The sequence below is a fragment of the Nymphaea colorata genome, chromosome 14 (genome assembly GCF_008831285.2).
Source record: "Nymphaea colorata isolate Beijing-Zhang1983 chromosome 14, ASM883128v2, whole genome shotgun sequence".
Classification (NCBI taxonomy): domain Eukaryota; kingdom Viridiplantae; phylum Streptophyta; class Magnoliopsida; order Nymphaeales; family Nymphaeaceae; genus Nymphaea; species Nymphaea colorata.
In genome coordinates, this window is record NC_045151.1 from 11310402 (window position 1) to 11330677 (window position 20276).

The window sequence follows — 20276 nt, forward strand, 5'->3', positions numbered from 1 at the left end:
AAAATTCATGTACTTTGTAAATCTCTCTTCAACCCTAATCTCTTTATTATGGAGATTAGGGTTAGTGAATGGATTAACGATTCTCTCTCTAAGGCTGTCGGCTGTAACAAATGAGATCTGGATATTTCTTAATCCAATTACACTTGACTTGGATTTCGTGGATAAATAAAGGCCTAAAGAAAAACAAGCACCAAAAATTATCTATGTACAAATGTAGAACATTGAATTCTCTCAGTATTTTCCGGTCTGATATATGGTAACTCCTGTGTCACAAGTGCCTTATGTTTGATATCTATATTGTTCCCCCTTATCCATCTGATGTTACAATGTGGAAATTCTAGCGAGGATAAACTGTGTTCAAATATGAGGATGTCACATATTGCTTGATCTCTTTTGCATTTTTTTCTGTTTATTTTAAATGGAACTTTAGGTTTTTTGCGTTCCTCTCTAAGCCATGAAAAATCTTGCAGTTGAGGTCTTTGTCATCTGAGCTTGAGGTCTTGGGACGACATCAGCACCCAGAGTTGACTATCTCTTTGTTGAAGGTATTTCTCAACCTCGAATGTGTTTGTCCTTTGTTCTATATCTGCATCATCTGCTATGTTAGTGCTGCAGTACCTATTTGTTCTCCATGATTTCATTTAATACATGGTGTATGATGACACTTTTTGGAACAATGGCATTAATTTCTAGTTTGTGATGTTAAAAAGTTTTTGAAAAATTTACCAATAACTGCTCAATTTTTGGTGCGTATACAAAGAACTGTCTAGTTTGACAAATTACAAAAAACTGCCTAAGTTTAGAAAATAATTCACAAATACATGTTTTATGAGCAGAAAACATTATTTACCCTTAACAAAAATACTTTTAAAAATAAAGAAGGTTTCAAAATCCACATCTATTGGGTCAACGTCTTAATGATGTCACCTTTCATTTAGATGCGATTGTAGAGATATAGGTGAGGAGTGAGTGTAAAAGATGTGAAATTATAGACTAAAAAAATTGTGATTTGTGATTTTTTTGAAGATTTGTTTTTCTTTGTTAAGGATAAGATAGTCTTTTTAGTATGTTTTAACATTATTTATTTAATATGGATTATGTTAGAAACTCTTTCAGTTATTTATAGTTTCTTGAACATTAGGTGATTGTAAATATGTAAAAAGTGAAGCTATCATTTGTAAATTTTCCCAAATTTTAATTATCAATTCATTCTCTTGTGAGATGTCAATCGTAACTTTGTCAGAAAAATCGTTCTCGAGAAAATATAGACTGTTTAAATGGCATCCAAACGACTAATCCAAACCATGATAACAAAAAAAAAAAAATTACTAGATTCATATGCAGTTCTTCATTGTCTTCAAGCTCCTTCAGAAAACGCAGCAGATGCCTTCATCATCCCTTCAGCTGCTGCTCCCGATAAAGTCCGGAAGCCAATGAAGAGCCCGATGCCCTAATTTAAGTCTCACTTAAAATACAACAAAAGACTATCCGGTCCTTCACTTATACAGCTTAGAACAATTAGACTTCAAAACAGATTATGATACGTTGGACATACATGGGCTTTGACCAACTTAATAAAATAGAGAACCGTGTGCTTCAACCTATGTCACATAGGTGCAGGGTGCGGGTGTTGGAGCGGCACGTCTCAAAAAATTTAGGTGCGGCGGTGCGGCAAAGGTATTTATTATTAGTATTATTAATAATTTATTATAATATATATATATATATATATATATAATATGACAAAAATGTCTATAAACCACAAAATTATCAAATAACAATTGAAATAGTGCACCTAAATTGAAATACTGCACGATAGCGATTATAAAACAAACTCTTGAACTAAAATATCAATAACAAGAAACATACATGATTTAACACAATAGATTAAATCATAAGCTAAGGAAAGCAACTGATAACTGATACAACATAAAACAAATACAATTCAGCAAAATAGAGGTAACTAATTTTAACTGAAAGAATAGTTAAGATCACAAGGCCCTCAAGTGCAGCTTGAAGCCTTGAACCCATATGGCAGCAAACCTTACATATCAAATGTGCAAAAGAGGATTCCTATATTTCAAAGAGAAAATACAAATTATAGGCGTACTATCTTGCCCAAACCAAACACGAGGTTATAATTGCAGAAATCTAAAAATCACATGTGTGTTTGATAAAAATTATGGAACAGAGATGAACAGAGTGAATTTGATTCCGTGGAAGCTATGGACCGAAGAAAGGGTTGACTCAGAAATCAGAACACATGAATGGATTAAAAGTCAGTTTGGGGGTGCTGATACGGGAGGAGTGAGTGCACGGGAGAAGAGGAAGAGGGTATACGATGGTGCCCTAAACCCTCTTTTTAACATTAAAAATTTTTAAAAGAAAAAATAAAAAAAAGGACGAAAATAGGCTTGACATGGTTTGACCGCACCCGACTCGAGTCAAACGCGAGTCGGGTGCGTGTCCAAAATGGACGAAAATGATTGGGTTTGGTCAGCCGCACTCGACTCTTGTTGACTTGTGTTGGGTGCGAATCTGAGCCGCACGCGTGTCCGCTCCCGCATTCGAGTCGTGTCGACACTTTGGAGCGTCTGTTGGACTTAGGCTTTAACATAGACAAGGTTTTTCTTGGCTGTTCGGTGAAGTTGTTTTTCTCAAGAAAGTTTTAGAAAAAAGCTTTGCAAATTTAAACAAAAAAATCCTATAAATGATTAAAAATAAAATAAATGAGAAACTAATAAAAAAGCAAAAAAAAATCATTAAAAAAATCACGATAATTGCAAGGTATTCATTTTGGGCGAGATTTTCATAATCTCATAAATATCCGAGATTTTAAAAAAATCTCGCTATATCTATGACAATTGGGCCCTTTAATCTTTAGTGTGTAACTTGGCCTAGATTCGATCACATTACTTTTCCAAATTTGCAACTAACCCCTCTCATCTTCCCAAATTCTTGAACTTCTCATGTGTAAGAGCCGATTTCTCGAAGATAAATCATGTACAAAAAAGGAGGAAAAGATTTTTTTTTTAGCTATCTAAAAGAACTACTAGGAAGTTTCAACTTCATAAAATGGAAAACCTATATTACCATGTTACCTTGAATAAGTTATGGTCTAACATGGTGGTTCTAACATAGATATTGCATATGTTAGTTTATGTTTCTTGCCGGAGTGGTGGCAAGTTTGCAAGAACATCATTGGCTGGTATGGTTTTTAAGATGCTTTAGTGTAATTCTTTTAGGTTGCTCCTCTTTTCTCTATTGTCTACACAGAGTGTTTAAAACATAGAGTTGGCTGAAAGTTTTTAGGCTCCATTTATGCACTAAAAAAAATGGGAGTAGTTGGTTGTTAACAATTAGTGGTACCTAGCAAAGATATTGTTTGCCTCGTTACCGCTTGCTAAAAAGGCTCCTTCGATTTTACTTCTTCATTGATTTATTGAGGCTTAGATGTGATTGATTGCATTTTGGGACGTCACATTAGTTCATCATCCATCCTGTCATTGTCATCATCCTACTATAATTGTCTCTCCCTGTTTTATGAAAAAAAAAAAAGGAACCTAGGCCTGACTTGTTTCCAAGTTTGATTCTAAACTTGTTGACAGGGTCTTGTTAGGAAGTTTAGGTAACAGGACTCTGCCAGTATGAATTTGATATTCCTGTAAATCAGGCCTGAATTTAATGATAGAAACACTTCAAGAGTCGCACTTTTGAAGATACCAGCCACTCCAAGAAATCACACAAGGAGAAACCTCAAACTAGAGGTGAAAAACTTGTATTCAATCTCAAATAATGCACAAAACCAGACCTTAAAGCCCATACTAAGCAAGGGACCCAAGTCCCTTATTTATGGTGGAAAGAAAGGAAGGAGAAAAAGGAGCTAGCTGTTGGGCAGCTCTAACGGCTAGATTTCTAGCCGTTGGGAGTAGCCAACAGCTAGTTCCCTTTTCTAATAAAAAGAAATGAAAAGTATGCAGAAAAATAAAAGGAAAATAAGTACAAAAAGGCCTACGCGTACATACATATATTTATATATACAAATGATACATCAAACTATTAAGAGTTTAAGATATATGATAGTACATATAAAAGCATATGTGCATACTTACATTAGAGATAATCCTTAAAGTCTAACACCCTCCCTCAAACTTATGGTGTGATCACTGAATATTTGCCAAAAAGAAGCTGAAATCTTGTTGAAGCAAGTGCTTTGGTGAAGAAATCTTTAAGTTGATATTATGAAAGAACAAAAGATATGTCAATTGTTCGTCTAAGATATTTTTCTCTCACATATTGACAATCTATTTCAATATGTTTTGTCTTTTCATGAAAAGTATGATTGTTTACAGTGTAGATGATGCTTTTATGTCGCAGTAGAGCTTAGTGGCTTCAGTCAAATCAATTTCAATGTCCTTCAATAAATTCTTTAACCATACAATTTCCTGCTTTGTTCTATCATGTAACACAGGGTTGTTGGCCAAGTTGATCGCTGACTTGTTATCACATTACATCTTCATTGGTCCTTCAGTCAACAATACTTTCAGCCCTAATAATTTTGACACTTCCATAGCAACAACTCTATATTCAACCTCTGCACTAGAGCGGGAACAAACATCTTGTCTCTTGCTCCTCCACACAATAAAATTTCCTCTTAGGTAGACATAGTACCCTGAGGTTGATCTTCTGGTATCAACACAGCTCGCCCAGTTTGCATCGGAATACCCCTCAATCTCAATTGGTTCATGTTTCACATATACGATCCCTTTGTCAGGATTCCTCTTCAAGTAACACAAGATCCTGTCAATCGCCTTCAAGTGGAGCATCCGTTGGAGCATGCATGAATTGACTCATCACATTAACAGCAAAGGTAAATATCAGGCTAGTGAGAGTAAGATAGATCAACTTTCCAACCAGACGTTGATACCTTCCCTTGGCCTCTTCACAGGAAGGTTCTCCATCCCTAATATTGAGCTTGTGTCCAACATCTATAGGAGTAGAAGCAGGTCTACAACATAGTTTTTCTGTCTCCTTTAGTAAATCCAAAGTATACTTCCGTTGATTCAGCACAAGGGTCGTACCTGACCTAGCAATTTCAATACCAAGAAAATACCTTAGTTTGCCAAGTCCTTGAGATCAAACTCGGCAGCCAGTAACTCTTTTAATTTTGTTATTTCATCTTCATCATCACCTGTAACAATCATATAATCAACATAGACTAACAAAAGAGTAACCTTACCCTCCCTTCTCTTCACAAATAGAGTATGATCTTTATTTCCTTGATTGTAGCCATGTTGTCTCATTACAAGTCTAAGACGTTCAATCCATGCTCGGGAAGATTGCTTGAGCCCATATAAAGTTTTTTTCAGTTTGCAGCGTTTTTCCAGTTCCTTATATTCTGGGGGCATACACATATACACCACCTCTTCAAGGTCTCCATTGAGAAAAACATTCTTGACGTCAAGTTGGTACATCTTCCACTCCTTCCATCACTGCTAAAGAAATAATCACTCTAACAGTGTTCATTTTTGCAACAGGAGCAAAAGTATTCAAATAGTCAATTGCATATTTTTGACTAAACCCCTTGGCAACAAGGCGAGCTTTGTACCTCTCGACACTCCCATCTGGTTTGTACTTAAAGGTGTAGACCCACTTGGATCCAACTAGATGAGCCGTTTCAGGGATCTTAACTACCTCCCATGTCCTGTTTCTGTTCAAGGCTTCCATCTCTTCTTGCATTGTATGAGTCCACTTGGGATCACTCTGAGTCTCAGCAACAGTCGTGGGAATCACAGTCAAAGAAAGAGATATACAAAACATTTGTAGTTCTTGCCCAGTCTATAATATGATACGAAGTTACCAATAGAGTGTTAGTACATGACCTGACACCCTTTCTCAGGGCAATGAGAAGCTCTTCATTTTCAGCTTTTTTCTGAATGTCCTTTTCAACTGGTTTCTCCCGAGCACGACTTAGGTCATCCAAGGAAGGAGTAGCATTTGGGTTGGGAGTAGAATTCTTACCATCCTTACCATCAGTCACTTCATCTGTACGTACTCTCCGCCTAGAGTAAACCTGCCCAAACAAATGGTTACGTTCTTCCTCAGTCTCAATAGAACAACCTCCATCCATTTCACGCTCAAGCACATCTACAACTGCTTGACTCTCTTCCTGCTTATATTTCAGAAAATCTGTGAATTGAATCTCTTGATTTGGAGAATACTCTTCCCTTGACATAGACTTTTCCCCCTGAAGAGGATTCTCACCAAAATAAGAGACATGTTCCAAGAAGGTGACATCCTTGGTAACATAAACACGACCAATGGTAGGATCAAGACACTTATACCCCTTTTAAGTAGGATAATAGCCCACAAACACACCCTTAATCGACTTTGGATCAAGTTTTTTCATATTGGAACTATGATCATGAATAAAACAAACACATCCAAAAGACACGATGTGGGAGGAGAAAGGGTTGATGACTACCTGGATGCATAGAATGGGGGGTCCGCCCATTTAGCACACGACTAGGCATACGATTAATCAAATATGCACTAGTGAGAACAACATCACCCCAATATTGTTTGGGAAAATTCCTTTGAAACAAGAGGGCCTTGGTGACATTAGGCAACTGACGATTTTTCCTCCCTCAGCTACCCCATTTTGTGGGGAAGTATAACTACAGGACGTCTCATAGACAATCCCCTTTTTTCGAAAGAATTCTTCAATAGATTGACACACATACTCACGATCAATGTTATCCGTATCATATGATACGGACGCGTATCGTACGATACGTATCCTATAGGCCAAGAAAATCTATACGATACGTGTTCGAAACACGATACGCGTGCGTATCGCATGATACATGCGGTACACCCCCGTATCGTACGATATGGGGGTAAAATGAAAAAGGGGCCCGATGGCCTCTCTTTTTTGCGTCATATTTTGAAACCTACGCTCCTCTCTCTCTCTTTTCTTGTTTCTAAACACTGCAAGAGACGTGGGAGGGAGAGATTTTCTCCATTTGCATCAAGATTTGCCGGTGAAGAAGCTTTATTTCTCGTTGTGAGGAGTCTCGGGATGGTGGGAAGCTTGGAGAAAGAGGGTTTTTTGGTTTTTAACACCAAGAAGGTAAGAAATAACTCATTTTTACTGTTGAATCGTTCATTTCTCTTATTTCCTACATTTATTTGTATGTTTTTACTTGTTTTGTGAAGATATAATGTCGGATCTTGCATGGCAGTGGTGTACAAGGGTGAATCCCAAAGATAGGTTAAGAGTTAAGTGCAATTATTGTAAGCAAATCATATCAGGAGAGAGTTTTGCTTGTTTTTTTGGATTTTTTTAGAATTTTTCTGATTTGTTCCTATTTTTTATAAATTTTTAATATTTCTTACAAATTAAAAAATTTAATTTTACGATACGTTACGATATATTTACGATACGTTAACGATACAGAGTATAGGTCGTCCCAACCGATACGCAATACGATACGGCAGTGATAACATTGATTCAACTTGCCGTAGAGCATAAACATCTTTCATCAATTGATATACTTGCACATCCTTCTTTTTCTGGCCGTACATCTGTTCCAGAATAACCCACATATCCCTCGCAGTCCTCTTGTGAAGAATGAGGGGTTGAATATCAGAGGACACAGAGTTAACAATCAAAGTCTTAACTTGGTTGCCCTCAAGAAACCATGTGTCCCAAGCAACGCTAGTCTCAACAGGTTCAATCTTCCTGCCATTTACATAAGCAATTCGGCCCCGTGATAGCAGCGGACCATTGGAGGTAATTTTCTTTGGTGAGATGAATAGTAGTGACCTGAACAGGTATGTTTTCAGTTCTAGCACCCCCAACCTCAGTCTGGTCAATATTAATAGTAGAGGAGGATGATTCAGCCACCCCAAAGCAATGATAAAACTACCAACGAAAAGGAGAGAAGCCTGTGACACACAGGGCGCAGCAACGAACACACAACAACAGTAACGGAAGGTAAAACAGAAGGAGGTTACTTACTGAAACGAGGATAGTCACCGCTGAGATTGGACGACACAGCAGGGCAAGCGCCCGACGAGGAAAAAACGCTGCAGCAGTAGGGGCGACGACAAAGGATCCTTCACGTACCTGCCTTGGGCAAAAGCAGACAGAGCAGGACGGCAGGGAACAACAGTGGCAATGGCAGGGAGCAGTGGCAGGAAGCGGCACTACACGGCGCCAAAGGGCACAGAGATGCAAGCGACCTGGAGACGATCTACCGTTGGGATTTGACGACCGAGCACCACTGGTGCTCCACTGGAACTTCACGGCAGACTTCAACTGTCAAAACGATACACGCTGGCCCACGCGACTTCAGGAGAGGCAGCAACACAGCGACAACAGCTTAAACGACTTAGGTGGCAGTTCGGGCAGCAGCGGAAGAGACAGGAGGAGAGCAGTGGCAGGCGACCGGGCGCTGGGGCGAACGAAAGGAGGAGCAGCGTCGAGCGTCGGGCATCTAGAAAGGAAGGAGGAGCGGCGTCAGGCGTCTAGAACGGCAACAATGTTGTCGGGCGTCTGGCATCTTGAACGACAACAAAAACAAAACCACGAACGGGAAAGGAAGAGGTTCAAAAGATCTCAAAAACTCGTCGTCTCTGATACCATGTTGAAACAAAAAAGAAATAGAACAGGTGCCAAACATAGATTTAATGTGGAAAACCACTCAATAAGAGGGAAAAAACCACGATGGAGGAGACTGACGCCCACTAGCAGCCAGACTCTCTCTCTCTCTACAATACTTCATTCACACACAACAATTTAGGGATTACACAGGCGTAAGTATAGCCTAAACAGGATAACATACTGATCCGGGTCCAGACCCATACCCGGACAGGAGACCCATTAAAACATATGTCAACAATCATATATATGAATGCGGGGATTCATGGGAAGTGTGGCAGATTTGGTCCCCAATGATCCTGTTTCATGCAGAAGATCAAGAACATACTTCTTTTGAGACACTATAACTCCTTGATTACTATGAGCCACCTCAATATCAAGAAAATGATGGAGTTATCCAAGGTCTATTGTAACAAAGTGTTGCTATTCTTTTGTTTGAGCTATCTCTTGATCATTGTTCCCGGTAAGAACGATATCATCCATTTAGACAATCAATATCACCATACCCGATGAGCCTCGCTTGATAAATAATGAGTGATCAAGCTGGGATCGGCAAAATCCACACTTAGATAACACCTCAGTAAGCTTTTGGAACCATGCACGAGGACTCTGTTTAAGTCCATAAATAGCCTTCTTTAACTTGCATACCTTGGAACACTCCCCCTGCCGCTCAAAACCTGGTGGTTGCTGCATATGGATGGTTTCAGAAAGGTCTCCATACAGAAAAACATTTTTCACATCCAACTGAAAGAGAGGTCACTCTCGCTGGACAACAAGAGATATAATTAAGCGAATAGTGCCCAACCGAGCCACAGGTGAAAATGTCTCAAAGACTTTTGAAATCATGTTGTGAAAGTTTTTGAAATTCATAAAGACTTTTGATTTGTGTTTAAGAAAATAAACACAAGCATATCAAGAGTGATCATATACAAAAACAACATAATATAACAAGCAACCTTTAGACATAATAGGAGCGGGTCCCCATACATCTGAATGCACTAATTCAAAGGGTGCTTTTGCAACAAAGTTTATATTGCTAAAATGTAAAACCTTAACTTTGTCTTTAAAACAATCATTACAACAAATCTATTCTTTACATTTCTCCTCCAAAAATGGGATACAAGACATTTAAGTTTTGATGCCAAATTTGAATGTCAATTTTCTTGACAATGTTGCAAGTAGGGTTGGAAAGATCTAAATAATCAACATAGTAGGGATCATTTTTCCTAGAACCTTCCCAATCGTTTTCTTGGAAAGGTGGTTGTGTATCAAAAATTTATTTTGTGAGAAGACAATATCACATCCATAATCGGTTATATTGAGAAATCGACAAGAGATTCAAGTTTGGGAATAAATCTATCTTGTGATATTTTGAAAACTTTTGAATTAAAATTTTGATCAATATTTCCAACACATTTGAATTCAAGAGGAGTTCCATTGGCGGTTTTAACAAAAGGGCATGACTCTTCTTTAGTGCATTCGGTAAGTAGTTCATATGAAATGAAGCTCCATAATCAAGTATTCAAGACTATTTACTTGATGATGTAAGTGTCACCATTGCTTTGGAAATTGGAGAAGCTCCTCCTTCGGCTGGCGAGCACTTACAAGCTTGTCTAGGTCGAAGTGATTGCTTTTCTTTACTTTCTTCATGCATTATCCCAGCCACACTTGTCTTCTTACAAATTTCTTCAATTTAGGACACTTAGGTTTAATATGTCATTTTTCTTGGTAAGAAAAACATATGATTTTTTTTTTTTTTGCTATCCTCATAAATTTCAATTGAAGTGAGGAAGCCTGTAAGTTTTCATACGAGCACCAGGTCTTGAGGTGGCAAGAACACTCACTATTCTTTATAGAAAAGTTAAGTCTATTCTCTTCCATTTGAAGCTCCGCTATAGTCTCATTCATGGATGACACTTTATGTCCATGAAGTAAAGAGGTTGTGACCCCATCATTCCGGTTTAAGACCAAAAATAAATTTATAAAATTTCTGCCTTTGAATTTGTTTTTCTCTTAGCACTTAGTTCATCCCATAATTATTCTATCTCTCTAACATACTCCTTAATAGATTTATCTCCTTGTTGGAGATTTTCATTCTTCATTTGAAGGTTGTACATGTAAGCTACATCCTTCATAGTATGAGTTTCTTGAGGAATTTTCAAGCTTTATGACTCAAAGTTGTAGTATCTTCCATTCTTCTTACTTTTTTTCATATTCATTCACAACCTTATCTTTTTCGATTCCATTAGTTCATGAGTGTTTCCATCTATGGTTTTGGTTAAGATTAATTGTAACTCACTTTTAGACCTATCAACAAGTTCTCATAATCCTTTACTTATGTTGAAGTGTTCCATAGTTCTTGTCCATTGAACATAATTAGATGAAGTAAGCTTTGGGAGAGGAATGGAGGTAGTTCCCTCGTCCATGATATGTACCTTGTATAAATGTAGTTTTGTATAAATGTAGTTTAGTTGTTGAGGTAGCACTAAGATGAAAACGACCACAAAAACAACAAGAGAGCTTGAGGCAACATCAAAACAGTCCACAAAATCAGCCACAAAATTTAGCAAGATAGAAGGTTGTGACAGCACCAAAAACAGCCACAAAAGTCAGTGAGATATCCACGAAAAACAGCCACCAAAGATCAGCAAGAAGATAGCTCCTCTTGTGCAAAACAACAACAAATACTTCCATCAAACAGTTGGTGTGCTAAGCAACAGGCCTTAAAGCCCATGCTAAGCAACAGGCCCAAGTCCTTTAAACTGTTGGGCAGCTCCAACCCCTACCCTAAATTTCTAGCTGTTGGGAGCAGTCAAAGCTAGTTCCCTTCGCTAATAAAAAGAAATAATAAAAATATACAAAAAAGTACAAGAAACATAAATGCAAAAAGTTCTATGCATATATACATATATTTATATATACAAATCATATATCAAACTACTAGGACGTTAAGATGTATTATAGTACATATAAAAACATATATGCATACTTACGTTAGAGCTAATCCTTAAATGCTAACAATTCCTTACATTAAAAATTCGTTAAGGGACAAATACTGACTTTGTGTTAACGTAATCCACAACAAAAGCTTTCCTCACATGTCAGTTAGAAGAAAACAGGCAGGATGAGAAGAATAGAGATGAAGAGAGAGGAAAGAAAGAAAAAGGAGGACAAAGGAGAGGAAGAAGAGGAGGGGAGAAAAGACATCAGTTTCTCCCAGGAGTGGAAAGCTTTGATACCATGTTACGGTAGAGAGACAGAAGACAAAGGGGTGGGGGAGAGAGAGAGGAAGGAAAGTTCGCTTGCCAGTGTCCCTAATCCTACGATAATAATGGATTGGGGGTCGGCTGAAGACAATTAAACAGTCCAAATAGAAACAAAATTAATAAAGGAGTATTGTCTATAACCACTCATAAAATACCAAAAGCGACTCAATAATTCTCAACAAAAAATGTAAAAACTACAACAAATAATGAGAAAATGTTTTTTTTCCCTGTTTTTCTCAGCAAGCTTGTTTTTAATGTAGAGGAAAAATAAATGGTGCATGTGCTGGATAGTTGTTGAAGGACTAACATATAAGTTAATGCTAATATGGTGTTGTTTTTTAGTGACAAATTATTAGTTTTACCATCCAGCAACATTTGACACATGACAGCATTGAACTCCCCTATACATATGTGTGTACGTGTGTACATATATATGTACACATTGCTCTCTTATATGTATTTTATATTATACTTTTCTGTACTTTCTTTTTATTGTCTGTATCTTTATTTCCTTTTTTTCTGCTCATCAGAACTAGCTGTTGGCTAGTCCCAATAGTACTTTTTCTAGCCGTTTGGACTAAACTATGTACACAGTCCTTATTTTGCCTTGTGAACTAAACTAGTCCAAGTTTTGTTTGTGCCCTTCATACATTATTTTTTGCATTTCTGCTCACATGAAAACTTCAAATGACATGTTTAAAACGTTTTACACATTGCTTCCTGAAAATGAGACCTGTAGAAACAGTAAAAGCGAGAGAACGAGAAATGAACACAGATGTAACATGGAAAACCCCTCAACTAGAGGGAAAAAACCACGAGTGAGGAGGACTAGTGCCCACTAGCAACCAGACACTCTCTCTCATAAACTTTCATTCATACCCAAAAAATAGGGTTACAAAGATACAAGTAGAGTCTCAACAGGCCTAAACAAGAGCACACACTGGACCGGGTCCAGACCCAGACCCGTACATTAAAACATGTCAACACTCCTCCTCAAGTTGGGCATACAGATCAAACATGCCCAACTTGGATACATTTCTCTCAAATGAAGTTGAAGACAAGGCTTTGGTCAGGACATCAGCAGTTTGGTCTTCAGATCTCATATAAAGTACAAGTTCTTTAGCATCAATTCTTTCTCGAATGAAATGCCGGTCAATCTCAACATGCTTTGTTCTGTCATGAAGCACAGGGTTGTTGGCCAAGTTGATTGCTGACTTGTTATCACAATACATCTTCATTGGTTCTTCAACTTTTATACCAATATCAGTCAACAATACTTTCAGCCACAAAAGCTCAGAAACTTCCATAGCAACAGCTCTGTATTCTACTTCAGCACTGGAACGAGAACAAACGTCTTGCCTCTTACTCCTCCACACTATGAGATTCCCTCCCAAATAAATACAATAGCTAGAGGTGGACCTCCTAGTGTCAATACAGCCTGCTCAGTCTGCATCTGAATAACCTTCAATCCCAAGAGCGTCTTGCTTAACATACAAGAGACCTTTGCCAGGATTCCTCTTCAAGTAGCATAAGATCCTGTCGACAGCCTTCAAGTGAGCATCCGTGGGAGCATGCATGAACTGACTCATCACATTCACAACGAAGGTAATATTAGGTCTAGTGAGAATAAGATAAATCAATTTCCCCACAAGACGTTGATATCTTCTCTTGGCCTCTTCACAGAGAGGCTCCCCATCTCTAAGACTCAGCTTATGGCCAGCATCTAGAGGAGTAGAAGCCGGTCTACACCCAAGTTTCCCGGTCTCCTTTAACAAATCTAGAGTGTACTTCCGCTGATTTAGCACAAGGCTAGTACCAGACCTAGCAATTTCAATGCCAAGGAAATATTTCAACTTACCAAGGTCCTTGAGATCAAACTCGATCGCCAATAGTTTCTTTAACTTACTTATTTCATCTTCATCATCACCTGTGATAATCATATCATCAACATATATCAACAGAATAGTAACCTTTTGCTCATTCCTCTTCACAAAGAGTGTATGATCTCCATTCCCTTGATGATATCCATATTGTCTCATTACAAGTCTAAGTCATTCAAACTTCAAACCATGCTCGAGGAGATTGTTTGAGCCCATATAGAGCTTTCCTTAGCTTGCAACATTTTCAAGGTTCCTCATATCCTGGAGGCATACACATATATACTTCTTCTTCAAGGTCTTTATTGAGAAATGCGTTCTTGACATCAAGTTGGTACATCTTCCACTCCTTTATCACAGCTAAGGATATAATGACTTTGACAGTCTTCATCTTTGCAACGGGAGCAAAGGTCTCCAAGTAGTCGATTCCATATTTCTGACTGAACCCCTTGGCAACAAGTCGAACTTTATAACTGTCTATATTCCCATCTGGCTTATACTTAATGGCATAAACCCACTTGGATCCTACCAAATGAGCGGCTTCAGGAATCTTTACCACATCCCATGTCTTGTTTCTGTTAAAGGCTTCCATCTCTTCTTGCATTGCATAAGTCCACTTGGGATCCCTCTGAGCCTCAGCAACATTCCTAAGAATCACAGCCAAAGAAAGAGAAGATACAAAACATTTGTACAGTCTAAAATATGAAACAAAGTTACCAATAGGATGTTGAGTACATGACCTGACACCCTTTCGCAGGGCGATGGGAAGCTCTTCACTTGCAACAACAGTCTGAGTGTCTTCTTCAACTTGTTTCTCCCGAGCATGACTTGGATCATCCAGGGAAGGAGTAATTGGATTGGGAGTAGAATTCTCATCACGTGTCACCTCATCTGTACAGACTCTTCGCCTAGAGTAAACTTTCCCAAAACGGTGACAATGTTCCTCCTCAGTCCCAGTAGAACCCCTTTCATCAACTGCTTGACTCTCCTCCCGCCTATAGTCTAGGAAATCTGTGAACTGAATATCTTGACTCAGAGAATACTCTTTCCTTGTCATAGACTTCTCCCCCTGAAGAGAATTCTCACCAAAATAGGAAGCATGTTCAAAGAAAGTGACATCTTTGGTAACATAGGCACGATCAGTGGAGTGGAAGGGTTTCGACACTTGTACCTTTTTTGAGTGGGAGAATAACCTAGAAATATGCCCTTAATAGACCTGTGATCAAGCTTTTTAATATGAGGACTATGATTGTGAATAAAGCAGACACAACCAAAAACTCTGGGTGGAAGAGAGAAATGTTCACGACTCCCCGGTAACATAGAATGAGGCGTCTGCCCATTCAACACCCGACTAGGCAGACGGTTGATAAGATACGCACTGGTCAACACAGCATCCCCCCAATACTTTTTTGGAACATGACGTTGAAAAAGAAGATCCCGAGTCATATTCAATAACTGGCGATTCTTTCGTTCAACAACTCCATTTTGAGGAGTATAACTACATGAAGTCTCATGAACAATTCCCTTTTTTCGAAAAAAGCTATCAATAGACTGACACGTATATTCACGAGCATTGTTAGACCGAAAGGTCTTAACAGATGCTACATATTGAGTTTCCACATAAGTAATGAAAGTTTCTATGACAGTAGGAACTTCACTACGGTCTTTTAGCAAGTAAACAATGGTGTTCTGAGAACAATCATCTATAAAGATGATAAAATATTGAAAACCATGATAAGAAGGAATTCCCGAAGGCCCCCACACATCAGAATGAATCATGGCAAACACCTCATTAAAACGATGGATAGACACAGGGCATGAAGCCCTAACATGTTTGGCCAGGTGACAGACATCACAAGACACCATAGTCATATCTAACCTGGAACACAGATCAGAAAATAACTGTCTCAGAATTCCAAAAGGAAGGTGTCCGAGGCGCTCATGCCAACGCAGAATCGATTGAAGGGAGTCCTTTCTACTCTTCGCTGTTTTGCTGGTGGCTGTCATGAGGGCAGTAGCGACACGCATATGTAAACGATATAGCCCTTCATAAAACAAACCAATCCCAATCCTCTTCCCTGTCACTAAGTCCTGTAGAACACAGCGATCAACAGAAAAAATAAGCTCACAATTCAACTCTTTTGTAATCTTGCTAACCGACAAGAGATTCAAGGGAAGATGAGGAGCATGTAGAGCATTGTGGACTAAGAACTTGTTCAAAAGTGAGAGACTCCCTTTTCCAACCAGAGAGATAGAGGAACCATTGGCAAGAGACACACGTTCCTTTCCTGACGAAAGCTTATACCCATGAAAGACCTTAGGATCGCCAGTCATGTGGTGAGTAGCACCACTATCAATAATCCACTTGCCCATACGAGAATCTACCATCACGAAAGCTCACTAAAATAGCAATAAAGGCTGGCAGCGTGAAACAAATGGTGGCCAACTGCTAGAAGGAAGAAGACAGCCCCACAGAGAGCAAAAAATGACCAACACGAGCGACGGCAGCAGCGGCAATCGCAGCACGGAGGCGATGAAGGCAACACTAGACCACCACCGAAACTTCACGGTGGCAGCGAACAGTCCTGGACTACCAACGGTAATAGGGAACAACAGAAACACCACCAAAACTCACGACAGCAGAGGATGAGCAGCAACCGATGGGCAGAAATGCAGAAACACGGGAGGGAGTCCTGTCAGACGCAGACCGGACGACACAGGGCGAAGCAGACAGTATCACCGGCGGTGCTGCGCAGATAGAACAGGCAGCTCTGGAGGAAACCGACGACGCTGGTGGCACAGAATGAGAGAGGCTGCAGACGCTGGGGACGACAGCCAGACGACGCAGCTGATGATCCAAGGCGTGAGAGCACTGGGACCGTCAGGAGAAGTCCTCAGGCGCAACTCAGCTTCAGGCCTGTCGGAGAGGGCTTCACTTGAAAATTCGTATGAAATCGTAGACACCTCCAAAAATTCTGAAATTTGGACCACAGCAAGAGCACGAGCCAAGGAGTGGACGCTCCAAATTTGGGCTGAATCCGAGCAGTCTACACTCAGGTCGTTGAGCCTTGAAGTAGCGGGTTGCCTGTCACCTGCTTCGGGAAGACGCTGCCGATTTCCGCCAGATTCCTTCCGTCGCCTCCAGAAATGCCATCTGTGGTCCGATCGACGTCAAACCTGGTGGAGAGGATCACCTGGATGTTTGGAATAGAATGGCACCAAAATCATCAAAATCCAACGGTCTGAACGCCGGAAAAGTCACCAGATGTAACGTGAAAAACCCCTCAACTAGAGGGAAAAACCACGGGTGAGGAGGACTGGTACCCACTAGCAACCAGACACTCTCTGTCATAAACTTTCATTCATACCCAAAAAATAGGGTTACAAAGATACAAGTAGAGTCTCAATAGGCCTAAACAGGAGCACACACTGGACCGGGTCCAGACCCAGACCCGTACATTAAAACACGTCAACAAGACCCATTGACAAACCTTGATTGCATTATCTGGGGTTTCTCATACCAACCTTATTTGAGCTTCATGGCCGGTGGAGTTTTAAGGAAATGGTGATATTGATGAGTGAAAAATAATGATATAATTGTTTCACTTTTAAAATATATAGTGTTGCAAAGTATCCAACTTTTGTCTACAAAACTTCAAAAAGTTTATGAACCTGATAAAATCATTTGGTCGTTATTCTTTTTCTTGTATCAACTCAAATGATCTTCTCTCTTTGTACTTTTGCATGTAGTTGTTCCTTGACATCCATTACAAGGTTTTAGCCTGTTACTGTTCCTGTCATTCTGGATCATTTTGGCTGACATGGGACTTGGAAGAAGTCATAATTCATGTTATCTAATAATTGCGATGCCTTTATCGGGCTGTCTATGATGTTAAGGGGAACATTCTTAAGGTAGCTTGAGTTTATGCAGGCTTTGCGTGAAATCACAAAGGCATCAAAACAAGAATCTGGTGTAATTTCTGTTGAAATTCAAGCTCATAGTGCACTTGTGAGAGCTGAGAAACAAGATGTCAAAAAGAAGAAAACAGAGCAGGCAGACAGTGGAGTGCTCTCGGACAACAGGAGTATTTCTGATATATCAGGTGGTACCTAGACTATTTTCTGTAAATTTTGTTGGTATTTAACTTGGGCCTATTGCTAATACCTGTGTTTGGTCTATTACAGCACTTGGTTTAAGAATTATCCTTGTGTCTATAAACCTTGCCCTTTCCCTCTGAATAATTTCACGGAATTACACAAAATAAAATTGTTAAACTTCTCATAAATGTCTGAATTGTGCAATGTTAGTATTAGGGCATCACTTATTAAAACTGGACAAGTGTTATCAATTGATTTGGTTAGTCGACTCATAATTTTAGATAGTGAGTTGTTAATTTGTTCATATGCCACTTGTGTGGTTTATCAGTTGGTGCAACAGATATAAGTAATTTATAAATGCAGCTGATGTGTTTGTCCTGTAAGATAGGAATTTATGTATTTCAATCTGGTATTCCACCTTTAGAAAAGTAAAATATGCAGACGAATGTAATGTGGAAAACCCTCGTCTCGAGGGAAGAAAACCATGGAAAGCATGGGCATTGGGCTGGCCCGATAAGGAGTCGGGCTCGGGCTGGCCCGACACTTAAAACGAGCTTGGGGCCGGCCCGATTAAATTAAAAAAATATGTATTTTTAATATAAAATAATATAAAAATATAATTAATCGCAATAAAATATTATAATTATATATAAAAATTAATAAATTATATATTAAAAAATATTATTGGGCCCACCTGGGCTTCTCGGGCCGGGCCCGGTGCCCCTTTTTCCAGGCTCGGGCCCAAGTTGGCTGGGTATTGGGTACCCGCCGGCGTCTGTCATTCGGTCAAAGTGGACTTTCCCTAACCAATCATTGTGTGCACCTTGGTGGCGAGTGCTAACAACCATCCTATGAAAATTAGCAGTCACTGCTTTAATGATGTGTTTACCGTACTTAGGTAATGCGTGTTGAGATTCCATCACTATATCAAAGCTTCCATACCTTCATGAATAACAAAGTTACAAGCAGACATATGAGTTATATCCATAAATTATCAGTTGTCAAGTTGGGGAAGACATGTTGGAGACATGCATGGAATGGCCAGCTAAGGAAGTCATACAACATGTTCATATGTGTATAAGCTATTAGTTAAGATATTATGGTATCCTGGTTCTGATAATGATATTGCATTTACTGTTTTATCGTCTAGCTGAAGTAGCTCAAATGAATTTGGAGCACATGCAAATTGAACTGAAAAGATATGTCCTTCATGTTTGGGAATACAATACACCGTCCTGGAATGTCCTAGAATCATGATTCGTAGGTTCTCCATAGAATATGGATCTTTATTTAGGAGAAGTTCCTGAATGGTTGGGTTTTCCCTACAGAGACCATTGCTTTGTTACATGAATTTTGCATGCTATAGTTGGACAACAAAGTAATCTTGGTATTTCTGGATATAGTTATTTTGCTAAATTTGCATCCAAGGTAATTGTTTCTTCTTCTCAGATGTTGCAGATGCTTTATATGTAATGTCTTACTATCATTTGAAGTTTTTTCTTCATTCCTTGGCTTTTCATCATCTTGGACAATAGTCTAATTGCCTTTCCACTTTTCAAATAATTCTGTTCATCGCTTCGTTTTTTTGCTTTCCTACTTTAAGAATAATTCTAGCGTTGATAGTCATTATTTATTCATTCATAAATTGCTGTTCTGAAAATTCAAAAATTTGTCTTAATGAATTTTTACTTTTCTTTGATGCATGGATTCGGTTCGTAATGTTTCACCAAAGCAGTGTGAAATTGTTTCTGGGTATAAGATGATTGTTTTGAGTGTGTGTAGGGGAGGAATGGGCCTATGGTATTGGAGTTTCTTGCTATGAGTTAAATAATTGATTCAAGCTCTAACAGGGTGATCCTGTTGTGGCGTTGTTAGGTCGTTGGGAAGACATGCTGTTCAAGCTCAATGAGTTGAAAAAATATAGAAGAACTGTTGGATCTGTTGCAGGGTCTTGCTTAGCTGCTGCAGGCCCTCTGCTTGCTTCAGTGGAAGATGCAGCACGCCTTATAGTCCTTGACATAGTTGAGGTTGGTTTCATGGTTGCATTTGATCTCTTGTTCATCAGAAAGCACATTGATCAGTTTCTTCATCTTTTCTTGAATTTTCATTTCGTTGCAATGCATGGGAAAGTAAATCCCTTCTTTTTCTGTGAACTTGTCTTGTTTATTTATTATTGCTTTTTATACCTCTGTGTTTTAAGTGGTGGGGTGCAGTACCTAAGTTGAATTGTGCACTGCTGCCATCGCTAACAGAGATGCAGCCCAAGACCCCAGAGGCATGGGGAATGGGGGGCCTTCAGGCCTCTTTTCCAGGTAGTGAGTTGTTGACCTCCTGCTTACCCAAAAAATATTTTTACTAACTGAATTGTAC

The 20276-nt window shown here is 39.1% G+C and overlaps 1 protein-coding gene across 1 annotated transcript in view; it reads left to right on the plus strand.

Annotated features, from left to right (window-relative positions):
* LOC116267585 (uncharacterized) overlaps positions 1-20276 on the plus strand; it is a 52120-nt gene that overhangs the window by 27556 nt on the left and 4288 nt on the right. The window contains 3 exon segments of the mRNA XM_050075264.1: positions 471-545; positions 17740-17911; positions 19782-19933. Of these exon segments, the coding sequence (XP_049931221.1) occupies positions 471-545; positions 17740-17911; positions 19782-19933 (399 nt within the window).